The sequence below is a fragment of the Andrena cerasifolii genome, chromosome 13, assembly GCF_050908995.1.
Source record: "Andrena cerasifolii isolate SP2316 chromosome 13, iyAndCera1_principal, whole genome shotgun sequence".
In the NCBI taxonomy this organism is placed as follows: Eukaryota; Metazoa; Arthropoda; class Insecta; order Hymenoptera; family Andrenidae; genus Andrena; species Andrena cerasifolii.
Window position 1 is genome coordinate 10,301,701 of NC_135130.1, and position 17,068 is coordinate 10,318,768.

A 17,068-nucleotide genomic window follows, 5' to 3' on the forward strand; every position below is an offset into this window, starting at 1 on the left:
CACGATACCGTTTTGCAAAGTCCGTCCCGACAAAAACTCCAATCCCATCCACCCTCCATTATAATCTACTCGTCTACACATTGCAAGCAATGAGAGAAGCGATGATCGCACTCTACTATTTAAAAAAATCCGCGAACGCGAAAGAGAGGTAGACTGCCGATTAACGACTACCTCCCTGTACGTACACATGCCACGCATCCCTCGGCGACTCCCAAATGATTCCCTGAAAATCTCGCGAAATTATATTAACCCTTTGAACTTTGGTTGGAATATTAGAGGGGAAAGGCTACTGCATTCTTTCGAAAGATTTTAATTTAAAGTCCAAAGGGTTGATATGTGTATACACGCCGCGGGGTATGCAGGGGTGGCTCTAATTCGAAAAAGGAGTAGCAACTTTTGGCCCTCTTGTATTTTAAACGCGCCAGTTACAATTATTTCGCATTCCTTGCTCTTGGAATGGACTCGTTGGGCAAAGTCTTTTTGCGCGCATTTTGTAGGATGCATATCCTACCAAAATGCACTGCGCGCAATTAGGTAGGATGCTTACCCTCCCAAAATGCACGCGTAAAGATTACTACCCAGGAATACAAGGTACCCGTGTTTACTATCGCATGCAAGTACAAAATATGATTCACCGGTCAGCGAATACGGTCCATCCAGTCATCGTCGCTAGCTTTCAAGGTAGCGTAACCCTGGGCCCTCTCTAGGGCCCTCCTATTGGGCCCTCTCCAAGGCCTAGAATCTCATTGGCAAGTCCAAGCTGAAAATTGAAGCTAAGCGAAAATTTGACTCCACTACCGCGATAAAAAAGCAATTAGTGCACCGGTGCTCTGGACGAACTTTGTATGCGCAAAAAATTGGCTCTACTTTCGCGAAGAAAATTCAACTGAAGCTTCGGTGCTCTGGACAAGTCTTAGATACGCAAAAATTTCACCCCAAATCCGCGGTAATACTATTCTAAGTAAGAGCCGCAGTGGTCCGCAAAGTATGTAGATGGACGCGAAAAAAAGCGTGGACTCTACGATCGCATTACGCGCGATCACAAAGGATCTTGCTAGACTGCAAGATTGCTAGGAAGACTAGTTCCACTATGCACCCGATGCATTATAGGTACACGTGTCTCAGCAGGGCCCGATCCAGCTCTTCCGCCGCTCTGGGCAAAAGTATTGTTTGCCGCCCTTTATATTTAATTATAAATAATTATTTTAAAATATAATTTTCGGCAGCGAGTGAAATCTAATAACAAAAGCCTTCTGTTTCATAAAAAAAATTAATATTCAGAAATTACCAATTCACCAATTTTGCCGCTCTGGGTAGTTTGCAACTCTTCTATGATCCAGTATTTCAAGGGAATATCTGGGGGTGAAGGAGGATGTATAAAACAGTAGCTTCTTTCCACTGAAATTTTTTTTATTTAGTGCTACGTACATAATTTTGACTCCTGCTTTAGAAGATTCTTGCTTTTACTGAATACATTCTACAGTGCAACTCTCCCAGGTGTGTCTACTGTGCACTCTTTCCCTAATCTCCTAGTTTTATCTGTCACAATTCCTTTGCGGCTAATCTGTGGCTACCCACCCTCGATTTCTAATACAATAATAATTCTAATCCGTCCATAACCGCGATTACATCTACGAAGCCGTTAGATTATTTATTCAGTAACGATTAAAGTATCCGCTGGATAACCACACGCATGGACACCTTTCAAATTAATCATGCTCTCACTCCACCCTTCCCTCCCTGCCTAACTTATTGTTACCTCAGTCCCTCGCGCAATTGGTGGTTGCCAATTAATCACAGAGCATGCTGTTTCGTTATATCACGGCCGCCGCGTCTATCTTCCCTCTCTAAAAATTACATCACCTGTTACGTCACTCGGCGCGCTTCCAGCTCGCTACTTTTCAAACACTCCCCTGATTAGCATGATCGCAAACGATTTGAACGATTGCGTAACAATCTATTACGCATCTTTCTACTCTGACACTCGGTGAAGCTTGTTCTCCGCGAGTGTTGCGAACTAACAGACACATTGTGATCTGCAGGGAGGTGCATAGTTTCTCCCAGACGACAATTATCGCGTAAAGGGATTTCGCAGTAGATCTTCCGTCCCATGAAGATGCAGAACAGTTGACGCAGGCCTGAGTTGCTGCCGCCTGGCAAGATGGCACTCAATAGATGGCTGACCGGTAGAGGATATCGTAGAGATTGTTACGGTAGACGTGATCCATGGGAGCCCCGTGGCCTGGCCTACCCCAGAATTTTCTCCAGGTGTCGAAATGCCTGTGGCAGCTCTCCTGCTCCATGCGTTGTTCCTTCTAAAACGAGAGTCAATCCTGTACAAGCTAAGAGCAGGAGTGGTCACAAGGAAAAAGTAATAACTTAGTCGTCGGTCGAAAATTAAATTAATTAACAAAATAAAAGGAAATTAAATTCTCAAGTAATTCTGCATTGCGTACAGATTTCTCTGTCTATCTAATTTTATACGTAAGGGGTAATAACAAAATTTGATTCACCATTTATTGCCCTGATTGAAATGCTGCCCCCATCATTCACCACTTACCAATGCGTTCTCCCGTTTTCTTCGCATCTGCTCGATCAGCTCAGCGATGTACTCACGATTCTCAACCTCCAGTGTGCGTAACCTGCCGACAGAATCGTTCAACGATCACTAACCGAGAATAGGTGTCCAATTTTCAAGTATTCTTTAAGCTTTTATTAAGCTACGCAACATTCGTTGAAAAGAAATCGGAGTACTAAAATACTGGTCATCTGAAAAGTTATCGCAGACTGACAAGTTTTGTAGCGTGCTTTACTTTGAAAACCGTTTCGAATTATAATTGTTGAGTGCTCTACGAGCTTGAGATATAGTCACACGCTTCTCTTTCACCATCGCGAATAAAAGTGCTAAGTTCCAGTGGACTTCGATGGAAATTACATTTATGAAAAAGAAAACCAGAAATTGGCACCTAGTAGATCATTTTAAGAGTCGCCAATGCAACTGCTAATCCAACGTATGAAACTTCGGAGCGCCAGGACCCCGCCAACTGCAATTTAACCGTAACGACGTTGCGCTTCGGATTACGCCTTTGATTTTCGCCCTCAAAGGAGGCTTTTCCAGACATCGACGGCCATCGTCGAATGCTTGATCAAAAACGGCCGAAATTGCAGTTTATAATTGCCGAGGCGCGGCGCGCGTTGAAAGTGCTGGTTAAATTGCAGCGCGCGTGCAGCATCCAGCCGGACGTACAAAGGGGACGTTGGCATAAATATTCCCGCGATAACTTCTGATTTCATCGGCCCGCGGATAATGGTGGCCGCAATCATCGCTACACCAATGAAAACATACGATAATCCCTATCATAAAATCGTTTCGCCTCGCAGCGCACGCATCTCATATTTTCGAATGCGTTAACAATCGTAAAAACGGACCTCTAAATAACGGCGTTAAGCTCGGAAAAGCAGGCGACCGCGAAATGCTCGCGATCGCTGTTCCATCGCGAACTAATTTCCTTCCCATTATCGATCGAGAAAGCGTAGGCGCGACGCAATTCTACCCACCCCCGGGGTGAGGGGCCATCGAGCTTCCCCATTCTCCGCGATAAATTTCACCGCGAGCCATAAAACTTCCATCGACGCGCCCGCGGCTCGAAAAATTGGGCGAGCTCGCAATGAAACGTAGGAAACAGTTAAGGGATCCACGGGGAACGAGGAGAAACGTCTGGGAAACGGGGATCGCCGAGACGATACGTCGGCTCTTTATGGGAGGTTTTATGTATTATACGAGGCAAACACGTTCGAAGATACTTGTTGCCCGCGTTTCCATCACGCGGGCTAACTTCCCCCGTAACCCGAGCCTCTATTGCCATCGGAGAAGCATCGTTGTTTCAGAACTGTGCTCGCCTTTTTATGCGAATATTATCTGGACGGTATAGTTCGATGGAGGTTTCATCGATGTTTCCTGCCGAGCGGATAAATGGATCAGCCCTAGTTCATCGCGGAGATAAAGCAGTAGGTATTGCTTGGTTGCTTCAACGAAGAAATTCTCGAAATTTAATGCTTCTGCGAGAGTTTATTTTAGAGAATCATAGGGAGAGGGTGTAGTTACAAAAATCCGGCTGGATTATCCGGAGATTCGAGCTGCAGATAATTCCGTGGGGCATGCACATTGACTCCAAAGAGTTAAGCCTCCGGAACACGTAAGGATAAGCACGAGCTCCCTTGGAGATACGTAGGTACATTAGACAGTCTGCCGGGGGTGTTTACCCTTTAATAAACGTGCTTACGCCGGGCTTTATGCAGATAAAATGCGAAAAACTCTGACGGGAATGTGATTTTCTTATTCCGTGCTGGCCAACTACGACTAAGGACTCTCTTCCCCGTTGGCAAAAGGAGAGGAAGTCTGAATTGAGTGAACAGTAGCTCCCCCGGGAAATAATAGTATATACTTCTAACGATCGCGGAACTTTCCGAATAAATTGAAACTTCACTGGGTTAAAGAACAGTTGCACAAAAGGTGGCGCAGTTTCGAATGTGAAGCTGATTATGTAAAAGGAAATCAAAGGCGGCTGAAAAAGGCGCGACAGGTTTCCGATGACTTCCAGAGGCGCTGTTACCGGACTAGCAACATCGTTCCGCCAAGGGTCTTTCGAGATATTCGACAGAAGTCTCGGGGAATAATTCCGTCTAAGTCGTTCTCGACGCGAGGTCGGATTTTCTCCAGCTGGAACGAAACGAAGTGACAAGTCAGTGGAAATACGAGCGCATTGTTCCGGTGTCCATTCTTTTCCGTAAGAACGTTCTCCAAAGAAAGGGTCCCTTCATTATAACGAAGACAAAAAGGGAATTGGAACGAGTATCCCGGGGACTTAGCGTGTCACCTTTTGCGCTGCTTCGAAAAACAGCGCACCCTCTACAAACAGGTGAAGAAGTAGTCTACTTAAGGGGGCATGGTACTTTTTTTGCCTGAAAGTTAAGCATTCTTTATGAATTTTCTTTCTATATGAAAATGAAAAGCTAGGAACCCTACTATAAAATTGAATATGTTCAACTTACATGTAATCACCGTTACCGGTCCAAATTTCCTCGATTTTTTATGAAATTTTACCGAAAACCGAATAAAAAATTCAAAATTTGATAGTTTAAATTATCGTCCGCGGGGCATTATTAGCGGAGTATAAGACGTTATAACTTATGTAGATATTTAAATTCCTCAAAATGAATGTTACAAAAAATGCTAAAAAAAGAAAATTGAATTTTTCAACCCAGAAAAGTACTACACCCCTTAAAGCTAACAATATATTAATTTATGCAAGACAAAAAGGTATATTTACTACTACAATTTCTAACAGAAGACCAAAGATTTTCTTGCTTTCCTCCACCGCTAACTTTTCGTCAACTAACCACGCGTTCGGAGTGAAAATACCGGAGCTCCTTTTATCCCCGAATCATAGTAGCAGTATCGCGGCGGTACAACGAAGAAAAGCAATCTTTCAAAGTAGGTTAGGTGGCGGGAGGGGGTAAGAAAGTAAAAGGAAAGCGAGCAGCATGAAAGACAACACTCGACAAGGCAGCCGTCTCGAACGATTTTTCAGCGCGTAATTACCCGAACGCCTTCGAACGAGGCAAAGTAAAGCCCCGCGGAGGAGGCTGCTGCGAGGAAAACCGTGTTGACGAGTACACAGAGCGACAGACTGTAACGTTGACAAACATTCGAGGGGAAAGCGGGGGTGGGATGTCTGCGGAGGGGGCCGACAGCTCAACTTGTCGAGGTCGAGGGTGTTCAGGTCAATGGGTTGATTACCTGTAACGCAGTTACATCCCCCGAGTACCGTAACAACGCTAACCAGACAGCCCCACAGTAAGCTCACGGTTCGTCGCGTTTTCATATCCATCTCATCGCCGACGCGCCAAGAATCCGGGCCGATACGATTTCAGAAGGGGGGCCGAAGGTATACTTTCGATACGCGGTTTCCTCGCAAAGGAATCACTGGGAAGGAATGGTGGAGCAAGTGGAAACGTCGACGAGAACAAGGAGGCGTTTCTGTTTGGGCAGGCATGAAAACGAACAGCCGAATTCCGCTTGCACGCGATACATACGATTCTATCGTGCGTCCCGGCCGTGTAGCGTCGGTGGCGATATGCCGAGTGCTCTGCGGTTGCGAGTAATAACGTCTGCTGGTCAAAAGCGGCACCAACTCCACGCCCCCGGTCAATCCGTACACCTGAACTTCCTCGTTATAACGATTCCTCGAACCCCGCACCAGCTGCGTGTCCGCGGCGGTACCTGCAAAACCAGCTGACCTAAAAACCAAGCTGCTGCCCTTGGCATCATCGACAACGACAGCCAGCTGTTCAGTTTACCTGCCTCCGTCTTATCATCGAAGAACTTGTTCATATCCGTGACGGCAGGAGGATTGATGCTGCCCCGGTGCAACCTCTCAACCGTCGAATTGCTCGTCCAGCCCTGAAAGGATTCCAAGTGGTAACTAGCTGCGGCTAGGATCGTAGGTCAACTACCAGTAACGTGGGTGTTGATACAGGCCCTCCTGAAACTATCGCTGCCAATCAGTCGAAACCCTGTCGAAGCAAGTCCGGGCCAGAAGCATTTGTAAGAGACGTAGCCAGCCGTCAGAATGAAGAAGAAGAATTCACCGTCACGTGATTAGTAATCGCTTAGGTAGACCAGGCTAAACTTCGCGCAGCTAGTACGTTCAATTCATCAACGTCGGTCTCGTTAGCCGGTTAGTTAGAGCAAGGCCGTGCGGCTTATTATGGAGAAAAACAGAAAACCGTCCATAAATCCATCCACCATAAATCCATGCCCGGCTTCACGCGAGAGAGACAACGGCCGCGGCTGAGACAGGTGTGGCGCGATGGTAAAGGAGGGTGAAAATCGGCAGGGGGGCGGTGTAAGGAGAAGGAGCTCGCGCGCTAGGGGGGAAGAAGTAAACTCGGCTGAAGTGGAACGTGGTAATAAATTTCAGTTTAAACTTTCCGGCCGCGGAAGCTGAGGGGGGAAGGATCGTTCAATTACGCAGTAACGCGGCACGGTTATGTGTGTTGCCGTTCGAGGATGCTACGGCGGTTAATTAAAAATTAAGAGTTTCGCTCGACGGGATCATCTGCCGCGGCTGGGGCCGGAAGGAGGCAGAGGCGTGCACGATTGAAGCCGCGTCTCCACGGAAACCCGACCACCCTGTCCCGAAAGCACGTTAATAGAAGCGCTAATTTCCACTTCAAACGATGTTTACCGACTCCCGGCCAGCCCGACATGGCGGTATCCAGGGGACCGATGGATAAAAAGCCGCGGTTGTCCTTCCCGTCGACTCGGCCTCGTGCTGCTGCATCCGTTCCTACGATTCCACTTTGACGCGAGTCACGTCGGGCGAGCCACGGCAGAAGTCGTGCCGCAGAAACACCGGCAGCCCTGATTAAATTTCATTTCCGGGGTGAACGCGCCCGTCCCTCTGCTAATGGGCCGTGCATCGCGAGACGGAGACGCGTTAATTGCTTGTTCCTTCCACGTGTCTGTCCGCGACGATCGCTCGACGACTGGGTGAATGGGTACACCCGAGCTCAGTTGGGTCTAATTTAAATCTAGGCTAGGCTTCAAACACCACACTCGCTCTGCCATTCGTGCCGCATGCGCGTGGAAAAAGAACGAGATGGTATTCACTGGGAACTGCAACAGCTCGTCGATACTCGAGTGTCGAACACCGATTTCCTCTTCGGAAAGATCGACTCTCGCGCCGGCTATCTACAAAGCCATGAGCTATATACAGGCTTCCGAGAATGAGAGTGATCGATATGAACCGTTTCCTAATCATCAGCCAAGCTCAGCCACAAAGGACAGAGTTTGTCTGTCAAGCTAGGCTATATATCAGCGGATACTGTGCTTAACGCACGAAGAAGTATGCGTACCAGGGACTCGAGGAACCGCACACCCAGCAACTTGGGATCCCTCCAAGGAACTCCACCAGGACCAGGACGACCCCAGGGCCAGAGAGGCGCCAGCTAAGCACACGGCGTCATAGCATATTAAGCAGTTTCCAAGGTTCGTTTCCTACATCGCAAGGTGACTGGCTCCGGCTCCAGCACGTGCTCCAAATCACTGCACCTGATATACAGGATGTATCCTAATGTGTGAGATGCGCTCAGGATTTAGAGGCACGATCCTCTGGCATATGAACCGCGATGCATTCAAGCTTCATTCCATCCATTCGACACTTCAAGTGGGTCACGATTATTAGGATACACCCGACGCCTTTGAAACTGTTATGACATATTTATTACCTCACTTCTAGTCTTACCGTTGAATGCTTTTCTATGAGTCGAGAAATGGAGCGCAGTTCGATAACTATTCGTAATTTGATCAGCTAATGCAAGTAAGGTGGTTGAACCGTAAACTTGTTTGCACTTCCTAATTTCGCCGAAGAAACTTTGATGATCGAATTCCGATGACCTAGCACCTGGTCCCCGAGACGTGGAGACAATGTCGCGCCCCATTTTTCATTGGAATTTTCCTGGAGAATTCTGTTGGCGCGAAGATCTCCTCGTCGCCAAGAGAAATCGACTTTCTCGGCTACGAGAAGCCGGCCCGGTACGAAACGTTTCCAGCCGTACGTGATCGGGGAACGATACATCTACGGTTCGGCCGGAAACGAGCTGAACACTCAACTGCGTCGACGCTCTCTCTCTCTATCGACGTTATTGCCGACAGAAAGATGTTTCACGTTTGCTCGTACAACGAAAGTCCATTACGGAATGGCTCTTATACGCGGCCCCGGGACCAAAGTAGAGTCATTTCCCACCGTTTATAATGTGATTTCATAGTCCCGCGGAAAGCGGTAGGTATATCTGGCCCAGCGAATGGGATAGAGCTCTGGTTAGGTGACCAGCAGAATTGTTTATTAAAATCAGCCCGAACGAACGTCCACTCTTCGCGGAAGGCGCTAATTGCTACCGTTTCAGGTGAGCGGAGTTTCAGAAAGGGCGGATAAAATTTCACTTAGAAAGAGCTCGGGGGGGAAGATGCCAGGTGGCGATAGGGCACCGTGAACATGAGGCAACAGGGCCATTCTAATCTAAACTTACGCAACTCTCGCGTCCTCCGCTGTGAACCATCAAATTATCCCGGCAAATTACCGGAATGATTAAGTGTTATCCTTGGAAAAAATCTGCGGGCAAGTCCGTTGACAGGCCATCGTTAAGCACGTGAGGAATATCGACGCGCGCCGATCGATAGTCCGGTAATACATATTCCATGAACGAGGCGGAAAGCAGGTTTCGTGCGCGAGGTCGCTTGAGATGTTAATGAAAGCCAACGTCACCGAGGTGACGACGATATCGCCGGATTTTATCAGCAGGGACACGATAACGATGACTGTGACTACCTTCCAGCCCTTCCACCACCTCTGCCGCGATTGGATCTGCCTATTACGCTCCCAACCCTCTGTCAGTGCTGGCTTCTTTTCCACCCCGACGCCTTTGTGTTATTATGCACGGTGGAAGCAACTTCCGGTGCATACAATGCATCCCTAAGGATCGGGGAAAATCTGCAGACAAATATCTCGCCGATTCCGAGACTCCCCTAGTCTAAGGGAGGATTCCAAAATTAAACTATGTTTAAAGATTTTTTTCTCTGTAAATACAAGGTATGAATTAAATGATTTTTGTATTTATTAAGCTACCCTTTACACACTTATATGATAAAATCCGTTTGAAATTTTTTTGTACGGTACAAAAGTAGTTTAATAAATTCGAAAAAGGTTTATTTTCTTATATGTATTTATTATTGGGGGAAAGATGTGGGAAGCTCTTGCGTATTATGAACCGTGGAAGCAAGACGTCTGTATGTCTCAATGCAAGATAAAAAACGACTGTAGCTATGGGTTCATCTGATACACCTGATAACGAAGTCGTGAATAATGGAGAAATAGAAAGTTCGGAATGGTTTCTTTTGCGGGGGCAGGTTCTACGTGGATGGTCGGGAAGGGAAGCACAAGATTCGCCCGCGGCAAGCTAAAATTACAGAATATAAAATTGCCAGCGAGTGCAATAAACCGCGAGAGACGTGGCTTGAGTATAATCTCGGTGGGGGTAAAAAAAAATGGCGGGTATTATTCAAGCGGCGAGGAAGCATTCGGCTGAATTTATTCTCCAACAATTGAAGACATTAAATATTCATAGGAACGTGTAAAAGATCGCGCTGAAATCCTGCGGAGGGTTGTTCGATTTCCGTAGAAGGCTAAACTCGATGGCCAGGGGAGGCCGAAAAGGGCACTTGCACCGCAATCACATGTTTCAAGCGGGGAACCAGCAAAGTATGTGGGACACGGCCGACAGCGGCGCACTATCTTTTTAAACTTTGAATTGCAAATGGTCCTCGGCAACTAGTTCCCGAATCACGGCCACGAACGTTCGCCGCTACCTATGGATGCAGACCGTTGGCAAACATTTGCACGGTTATTATCGGCCAGTGGGGAATCCTTATTCGCGATAGGCTCGTGTAATTGACAGGATAATAAGGATAGGTGCGATGACCTTCCTCGTCGGTTACTGCGAAACAGGTCGGCGTAATTTCGCGAACGCTAAGCCGTAGATCTTTGTGACCTCGATTTCGCGTACGTTAAGGCATTGATTACTCAAATGGTCCTCGATGCGGTGCTAATCGCCGCAGATATACGGGTTTCCTTTCAAAATTCAGTTAGGGCGAAGGTTTTATTTTACGGATGCGAAACGAAAATAGCTCCCACCGAGATATAAAAAAAGACACGATATATCAGGGCTTCTGAATTTTGTACGCGCCGTTTATTTACGGCGAAACATTAACGCTGCTCTGCCGAATGACGCATGGAAGCAAGACGGTAATTATTAACAGTGCGCATATTTAACAAACCAATTGGAATTGATGCGTGGGATTGAATATCAGTAATTCATGCCTTCGCGAACGCATTGCCGAGCGCTTCCTGTTCTCCGAAGTAAATGAGGGAGGAAATAGTAGAATAAAGTAACACTCGAGACACGGGAACGTTGGTAATCTCGTCTCTGTTACTCACGGATTTGCCTTTCGCGTTTAAACGTTACACGCTATCCGAAAGATCGAACTCCGTGCCGTAGAAATATTCCGAACGCAAATTGCGCGACGAGGCGTTGATTCAACTCTGTTTCCGTTAACGTGGAAATGAAGCCGCTGGCGGAACAAAATTAATTAATGAGGTGCGGTACGTGAGACTAATCGAAAAGAGACGGACGTTCCGTGTAAACGGACAAAATCGATTCGCGCGTTTTTATTCTAAGGCCGCGTGCAATGAATGTGTAACACCCAATTTGCGAAAGAATGTTCAGCTTTATCACGGTTTTCTCGACGTGCCTGCACAGTGGCGTAGGTACCCACGACGGTTTTTTTTAAGTACACCATTTCTTCGATCGACTGTTGAATCGTGGAATGTTTGAAAATAAATGGAACGTTTGATTGTCACTAATGTCGAAATTGAGCGAAACGCAGTCGCGGTGAATCGACGCGGAGGCACCTACTTTTGCTGTTGCACGCTGCGCATTGTTTTCAATAATGAGATTGGAAATCGGTAATGATTGGGCGAAGAATAGTGTACGGAGAAGCCTTTTCCCCGGACGGAGTGCATTTCGTTGATCGAATGAGTCGAGTAGTCTGCAAATTGATAACGCTACAACGGTGGAAATGGCAATGGAAACTGCTGCTGTGTGCCTGGAACAGGAGCGTGGCTTTCGCGCAAAAAGAGGCGAGCGTATCGAGTAAAACGCGTTAACGGCTATCCGACCAGAAAGAGGCCAAGTGCCGCAAAAATTGGGCAGCAATTATGGCACGTTTTTGTTCCCATTATTCTACCGGAGGGAGAGGCAACCCCCGGCGTGTTTTGCTTATTTAAATTGTCTATAAGTCAGTGGAAACGTTACCTGACCGAAATTCTGGCACCTCGGCGGCTCCGGGGGTTCCAGAGGCACGTTTTTCTTTCTGAGGGTGGCTGCGCAAGGCGCACCCCCTCCGGGCTTGCCCCAAGGCGAATAATTCTCCAAGATTTGCTGCAGCTGTGGAAAAAAAGAGCGAAAAGGATTTGGGTTTATAAGCTTGATTTTTCGGTTAGCCGCTTTGCGCGCGGTCGTTTTAGAAACGGCGAAATTCTAAAGTAATTGCTCGCCCGGCAGATATTCGAAACGTACAGAAGTTAATTAAGTAATGCGTTGGAATATCCGAGGGATTGAAAGAGCAACGAAAGCCCCCCTTGACCTTTGTCCACAGATTGTTAAGGGAGAAGAGAAACGCGAAATTCGTACGCCAATGGCGGCTCTTTACCCCCGCGATTTCGCCTGTCTGACACCGCATGGATTGGTTCTACTGCGCGCTTATCGAGACCCTATTGTCCGAGCCGTTTCAGAGGGCGAACATCCGAGGCTCGTCGAGAACTCACTTTCAATCCTCTCCGCCTCCATTCGCGGTCCAGCGGGATTTTAAAAACCGGTTATAGATTTAAACGAATCTCAACCCCCTCGCTCTCGTGAGACTTCATCTTGAGATCAATATTCCGGAGCGTCGAGTCCATTGAATAACAATTCCCTGTATTTCTTCTTTCCGTAAAGGGAGAATGAAATTGCCATAAGCCGCGAGTGCTGGAGTTGTCGTTAATTTATCTCCGCAATCCGTACGAATGCTCGTGTTTATTGTTGCTTGGAAGATGGCCTTTGTGGCACGCTAATGTTCTTAATCTGGCTTCGGGGCGGTGCAGTAAGTAATTCAGATGCACTTTACGGCTCCGGAATATTTGAATCTTTTATTGCAGCCCACGAGCCGGCGTAACGTGTACGAATCTTCTACCAGAAATTGTTCTCCCTCGGCAAAAGGAAGGTCTGACGACGCGCTTGATAATACCCCATCCCGGCGCTCCTCGCTCTGAAACGGTTATTTACAATCCTTTTGAAAGCGAAATTACGCTCTATAAAGCGCATGTGGGGCCGAAATTAAAAGATTTAACGGCGCGTTGATTAAGAGGATCGGGAACTTTTTTTTTTTTATCGGCGAACCAGCCCAAGGGCCACGAGTGGGGAGAATTGTTCCTCCCATCTGTCTCTCGCTTCGGTTAATCATTCGTGCATTTTTATAGCTCGATACGAAGGTAGTTCACCGCGTTCGACAATAAAATGCAGCACGTTCCGGTTGAACGTCGTTAGACACACAGCCCGACTAACAATAAGTGAACCGGCGCGCGGGGACCATTAAAAACCTGAAAACGTTTGCGCTCGTTAGCTGAAATATTTCTTACGGCCCTCGACAGGCTGGGCAAATATATACGCGGGAATTACGGCGCGGCTACTAATGATACGGTTTATACAAATTGCACTCGACCAAAATCGCTTCAGGGTTCGCGCGACGCCGCGTAAATTCCAATGATGAAAATGAGATTCCGATTGCGGCGGCGGGGCCGGAAATTTTAACGCCTTTCAATAAATCCCACCATCCCTCCGCCGGGTACAAGTTATTCCCGTAAGCCTGTACATCAGCTTACTATTGACGAGGCACGGAGGAACATTTTTATTCGATCAGCGGCAACGACTCCGCCAGATATCGCGGGCTCGTAAATCCACGCGGCGATGCCCAAAGTGTCGAGGAGGCCGGCTACCGATCTCTAGCCGATCAAAGGGAACGGTGCAAGAGGGAGTAAAGGCGAGTAGGTCTGGTCAAGGAAGTTGAAGTGACGCGAGCGATGCTCCAGCAAGCACAACAGCCCATTTACGAGTCATACTTCACGCTGTTCGCTGTGCTTCTGACGTTGCAACTCCTCCTTTCGCTGCCTCCACACCGCGGCTCCCTCCTGAACAGCCCAGCGTTCCCGCTCCTTTCGCGCGTCCTCCTCCGCTTCCGGTACATACGTCGCCTCCGGGGCTTCCTGCGCCATCTCGGTGTCCTTTTCTCTTAATAAAAGGAGGAACAAATCACTGGCATCGCGGCCTGCAACGCGGGCGGCACCCGTCTGTAAATCAAATGGATGTTGCTCTCGAGCAGTTGGGAAACGAATCAGGGCTCCTCGACTCTTTCCGGTGTGCTACTGAAATCGTCAAGTGGTTGCTGCTGTCTGCAGAACGATCGCAATATGGTTCCTACCAGATTCGATGGGAATTCGAGTGAAGCTTCAGGTCTGATTGCATCCGCGGCCCTACAGGGCCACGAGTAATAATTTATAGCCCCGTCACTCTACAAACAAAACGCCCGCGTGCTGAAGCAACTGTCCCTGGAGGTATCAATCAGTTGGGAAGACGAGGTAAACGGTTTCGAGAATAACGACGTCAGGTCGCATGACAAAGCATCGCTGCTGTTATCATCTGCTATCGATTTAACAAGATATTATCCTTTCTCGAGGAAACGCGACGTCGCTCTCCATAGTTTGCGAAGTAATTGCACCGATGCGGCAACGACGGGACATCTGGCTTGCGCGAAGCAGGCAAACGCGAGGGTCAATCATCCCTCGGGGCCTTCTTTATCCGCGAATGATTATTGGTCTCATTTTCTAGTTTATCTCAACCACTGGGTTGGTGTACGTTTGCCCGGGTGCTTGCGCGAGAGCATACGTTGGGTAACAACCGCTGATTAATTCCTCGAAAAACCGGGGAATGCAGAGGCGAATGTGCATATTTTGGATTTCATGCAACTCACATTCCGCCGACAGAATTAATTTACACGCAAAGGTTCGCCGGTTTTTGGAATATTAGCAACGTGTTATTATTAAGCTCGGTGTATGAAATTCTTGGTTTCCGGATTAAAATATCGCTTAAAAGCTTTGGATCTGCTGCACGCTTCTGAGTGATAAGGGTGTGTTCCTATCCACGCGGTATAATATCTACATTTTCGTTGAAACTATGAAGCTCGAGTTTATTTCAAAGCATCAAAATATAATAAAGCGCGATAAAGGCATGAAAAAAACGTGGAAGCTCATTCATCGACTTATCCGTGAAAATATCTTTGCGAGGTATCCCGGTATTTTGCAATGCACGGAATGCGAACGGCTGGAGGTAAAATGGAAGGACTTCGAGGCTCGCTTGTATAATATCATCAATATCTTTTTATCTGGCAGCAACGACATTGTTATGAGATACTTGGCGAATTTCATTTTAATAATGAAAAACTACCCGCCTCGCAGCGTCTGTGCCCCTCGAATTTAATGAAAATCTCGTTCACCCTGGTCAGCTCGTCTCGAAAACTGCGGAAATATTCAACGTCGCTGCGCGATAATTTCTTCTGCTACTCGAATCGAAAATTAGTACATTCTTCAGCGGTAATTGCTGCGAAGGAGGAGCCATGAATCGCGGCGTTACTTAAGACCGGGGTGCCGTTAATATCGCGCGTATGTCGTTTCGCGAAACATTTTACTTTCAAATACGCTACAAAACCGCTCGCCTTCCCCAGGCAGGTGAATTATATTAGAAACAGCGTGAACACATTCGACTCGAGATAACTGCTAAAAAATTAAACAGGCTTGAATAAAACATGCCGCGTGCGATTAAGCCGCGTCATCGAGCTCGAACTGCAGATACGAAAGCAGAAAAAAAGGTGAGCGTGCGTCTTCTTGAAATAACCGAGAAATGGTATTTCTATAAAATAAACCGAAATTCAACAAAATGCTCTATATTTAATAATAGGTACCTATATCTGCTGTTAGACGATCCCCGATTTATTTTCAGCGATGAATTCTCGGAAGGCAGTCTATCGATTCGACAAAAGTTCGCGTTGTCCTCGCGGGCAGAGCATTCTTTCGCCGTGGAAGCTCGGGCAGCTTAATTTCGCGAGAGGTACCATTAAATTTAATACTCACGACGGTGGAGAAACGAAGTTTCGCGTGTCATGGGAACCAGGCTCGATGCGAACGGCAACGACTCGCGAAAATACTCGGTAAACCGATTACATCCGTACAAAAGCTACTCACCTGACTATGAGAGCACGCGACTGCCAACCACCCCGTGAATCCCCGGCTCCGTGAAAGTCAGCCACCCTTTGCAGGCTGCTCGCCGACGTCGATCCTCCACATGCCAGCACATGAACCAACCCCTTCGCCGGCCTACCCCCGCTGCTACATGCGTCACGATTTACGTCGTCGTTCACCGCTATACCGCTCGACCTTCGACTGCTGGCTCGCGACCAGGGACGACGGGGTGCGCGAAAGCACCCCTAACTTGACGGGAAATTACTGGTAACCAATAGGCTTCGAAGAGGGTAACATGGTAAAATCGTGTTCAGTCTCTGGGGATTAATTTTAATTGCGGAATGAGGGGTATTTAATCGGGACGGGGGTGGATCGACAAGGGCTGCAAGTCGATTTCGTCGGTTAATCGGCTGAAGAGTTGGAACTTTCTCTTTATGGAGATTCCAGGACTCGGAATCCTTAGTTAAGAAAATGAAAGTCCTTCGTAACAGCTGAACGTTCAGGGTTAATCAAGTAGAAGGGGCGGGCAGGCTTTCGTGCTTCAGTTATCGATTAGATTCGAAATTATCATACGATTTATTCTTAGCTACGAGTAGCCGTACGACTCTTTGGATCTGGCCAAGTGCACGGTGTACGTACTGCTGTAAGGTTCGTGTAAACTTCAACTAGCATCGCATGTTATCACGCGCCACTGACCTTTCGCGCGTAAAGCTTCTCAGCGGTACGAGTAAACCGACTAACCAAAGTGCGGAATATACTTGAAACTACAAACTGCCTGAGGAATAGACTGCGCTAATAATTCCAGCGCAAGGTAGAAATCTTTTCAGAGACACTGGAACTTAAAGCAATTTTATTATTTATTTTATTTATTGTTTCTTCCCTGTGTTTAAACAGGATGGTGTTTCAAGCTTATCGCTTTTATATTTCCTAACGAACTTACCAGTCCCCTTCATCTTTTTCCCTCCTCTCTCTCCTTCGGGTCCCAGCAGCAGCGTTGCCAGGAAAAAGGTGGTGCCGTGGTGGTCTCCCATCTTCCCTCGGTACACCGCCCTGTGATGCTTAACTTCGGTAATCTAACGAAAACCGGTGTTTTCCATCACGACCACCGCCGCTAGCAACTT

The 17,068-nt window shown here is 47.4% G+C and overlaps 1 protein-coding gene across 2 annotated transcripts; it reads right to left on the bottom strand.

The window, feature by feature from the left end:
* Nucleotides 1-1,404: 1,404 nt before the first annotated feature.
* On the bottom strand, nt 1,405-16,265 carry LOC143375748 (uncharacterized). 2 transcript variants are annotated; one of them, XM_076825157.1, is made up of 8 exons: nt 15,951-16,265; nt 13,776-14,003; nt 11,935-12,066; nt 7,921-8,013; nt 6,361-6,463; nt 6,097-6,283; nt 2,561-2,642; nt 1,405-2,315 (listed from the first exon to the last, which is right to left on the bottom strand). In XM_076825157.1, exons 2-8 carry the CDS (start codon nt 13,926-13,928, stop codon nt 2,169-2,171), a joined length of 897 nt encoding a protein of 298 aa, XP_076681272.1. In that variant the 5' UTR covers nt 13,929-14,003; nt 15,951-16,265; the 3' UTR covers nt 1,405-2,168. The 2 variants fall into 2 exon arrangements, with proteins under 2 accessions (XP_076681272.1, XP_076681273.1); XM_076825158.1 differs by lacking the exon at nt 7,921-8,013 and having other exon boundaries at nt 15,951-16,260.
* Between the last annotated feature and the right edge of the window lie 803 nt (nt 16,266-17,068).

Bases quoted from the DNA above. Each gene is read 5' to 3' on its own strand.
- LOC143375748 (XM_076825157.1), bottom strand. From the start codon at position 13,928: ATGGCGCAGGAAGCCCCGGAGGCGACGTATGTACCGGAAGCGGAGGAG. The intron at 2,643-6,096 runs GTATGTATCGCG...TTCTGTCGGCAG, and splicing joins CCGGGACGCACGATAGAATC to GTTACGCACACTGGAGGTTG. The intron at 2,316-2,560 runs GTAAGTGGTGAA...CTCTCGTTTTAG, and splicing joins GAAAACGGGAGAACGCATTG to AAGGAACAACGCATGGAGCA.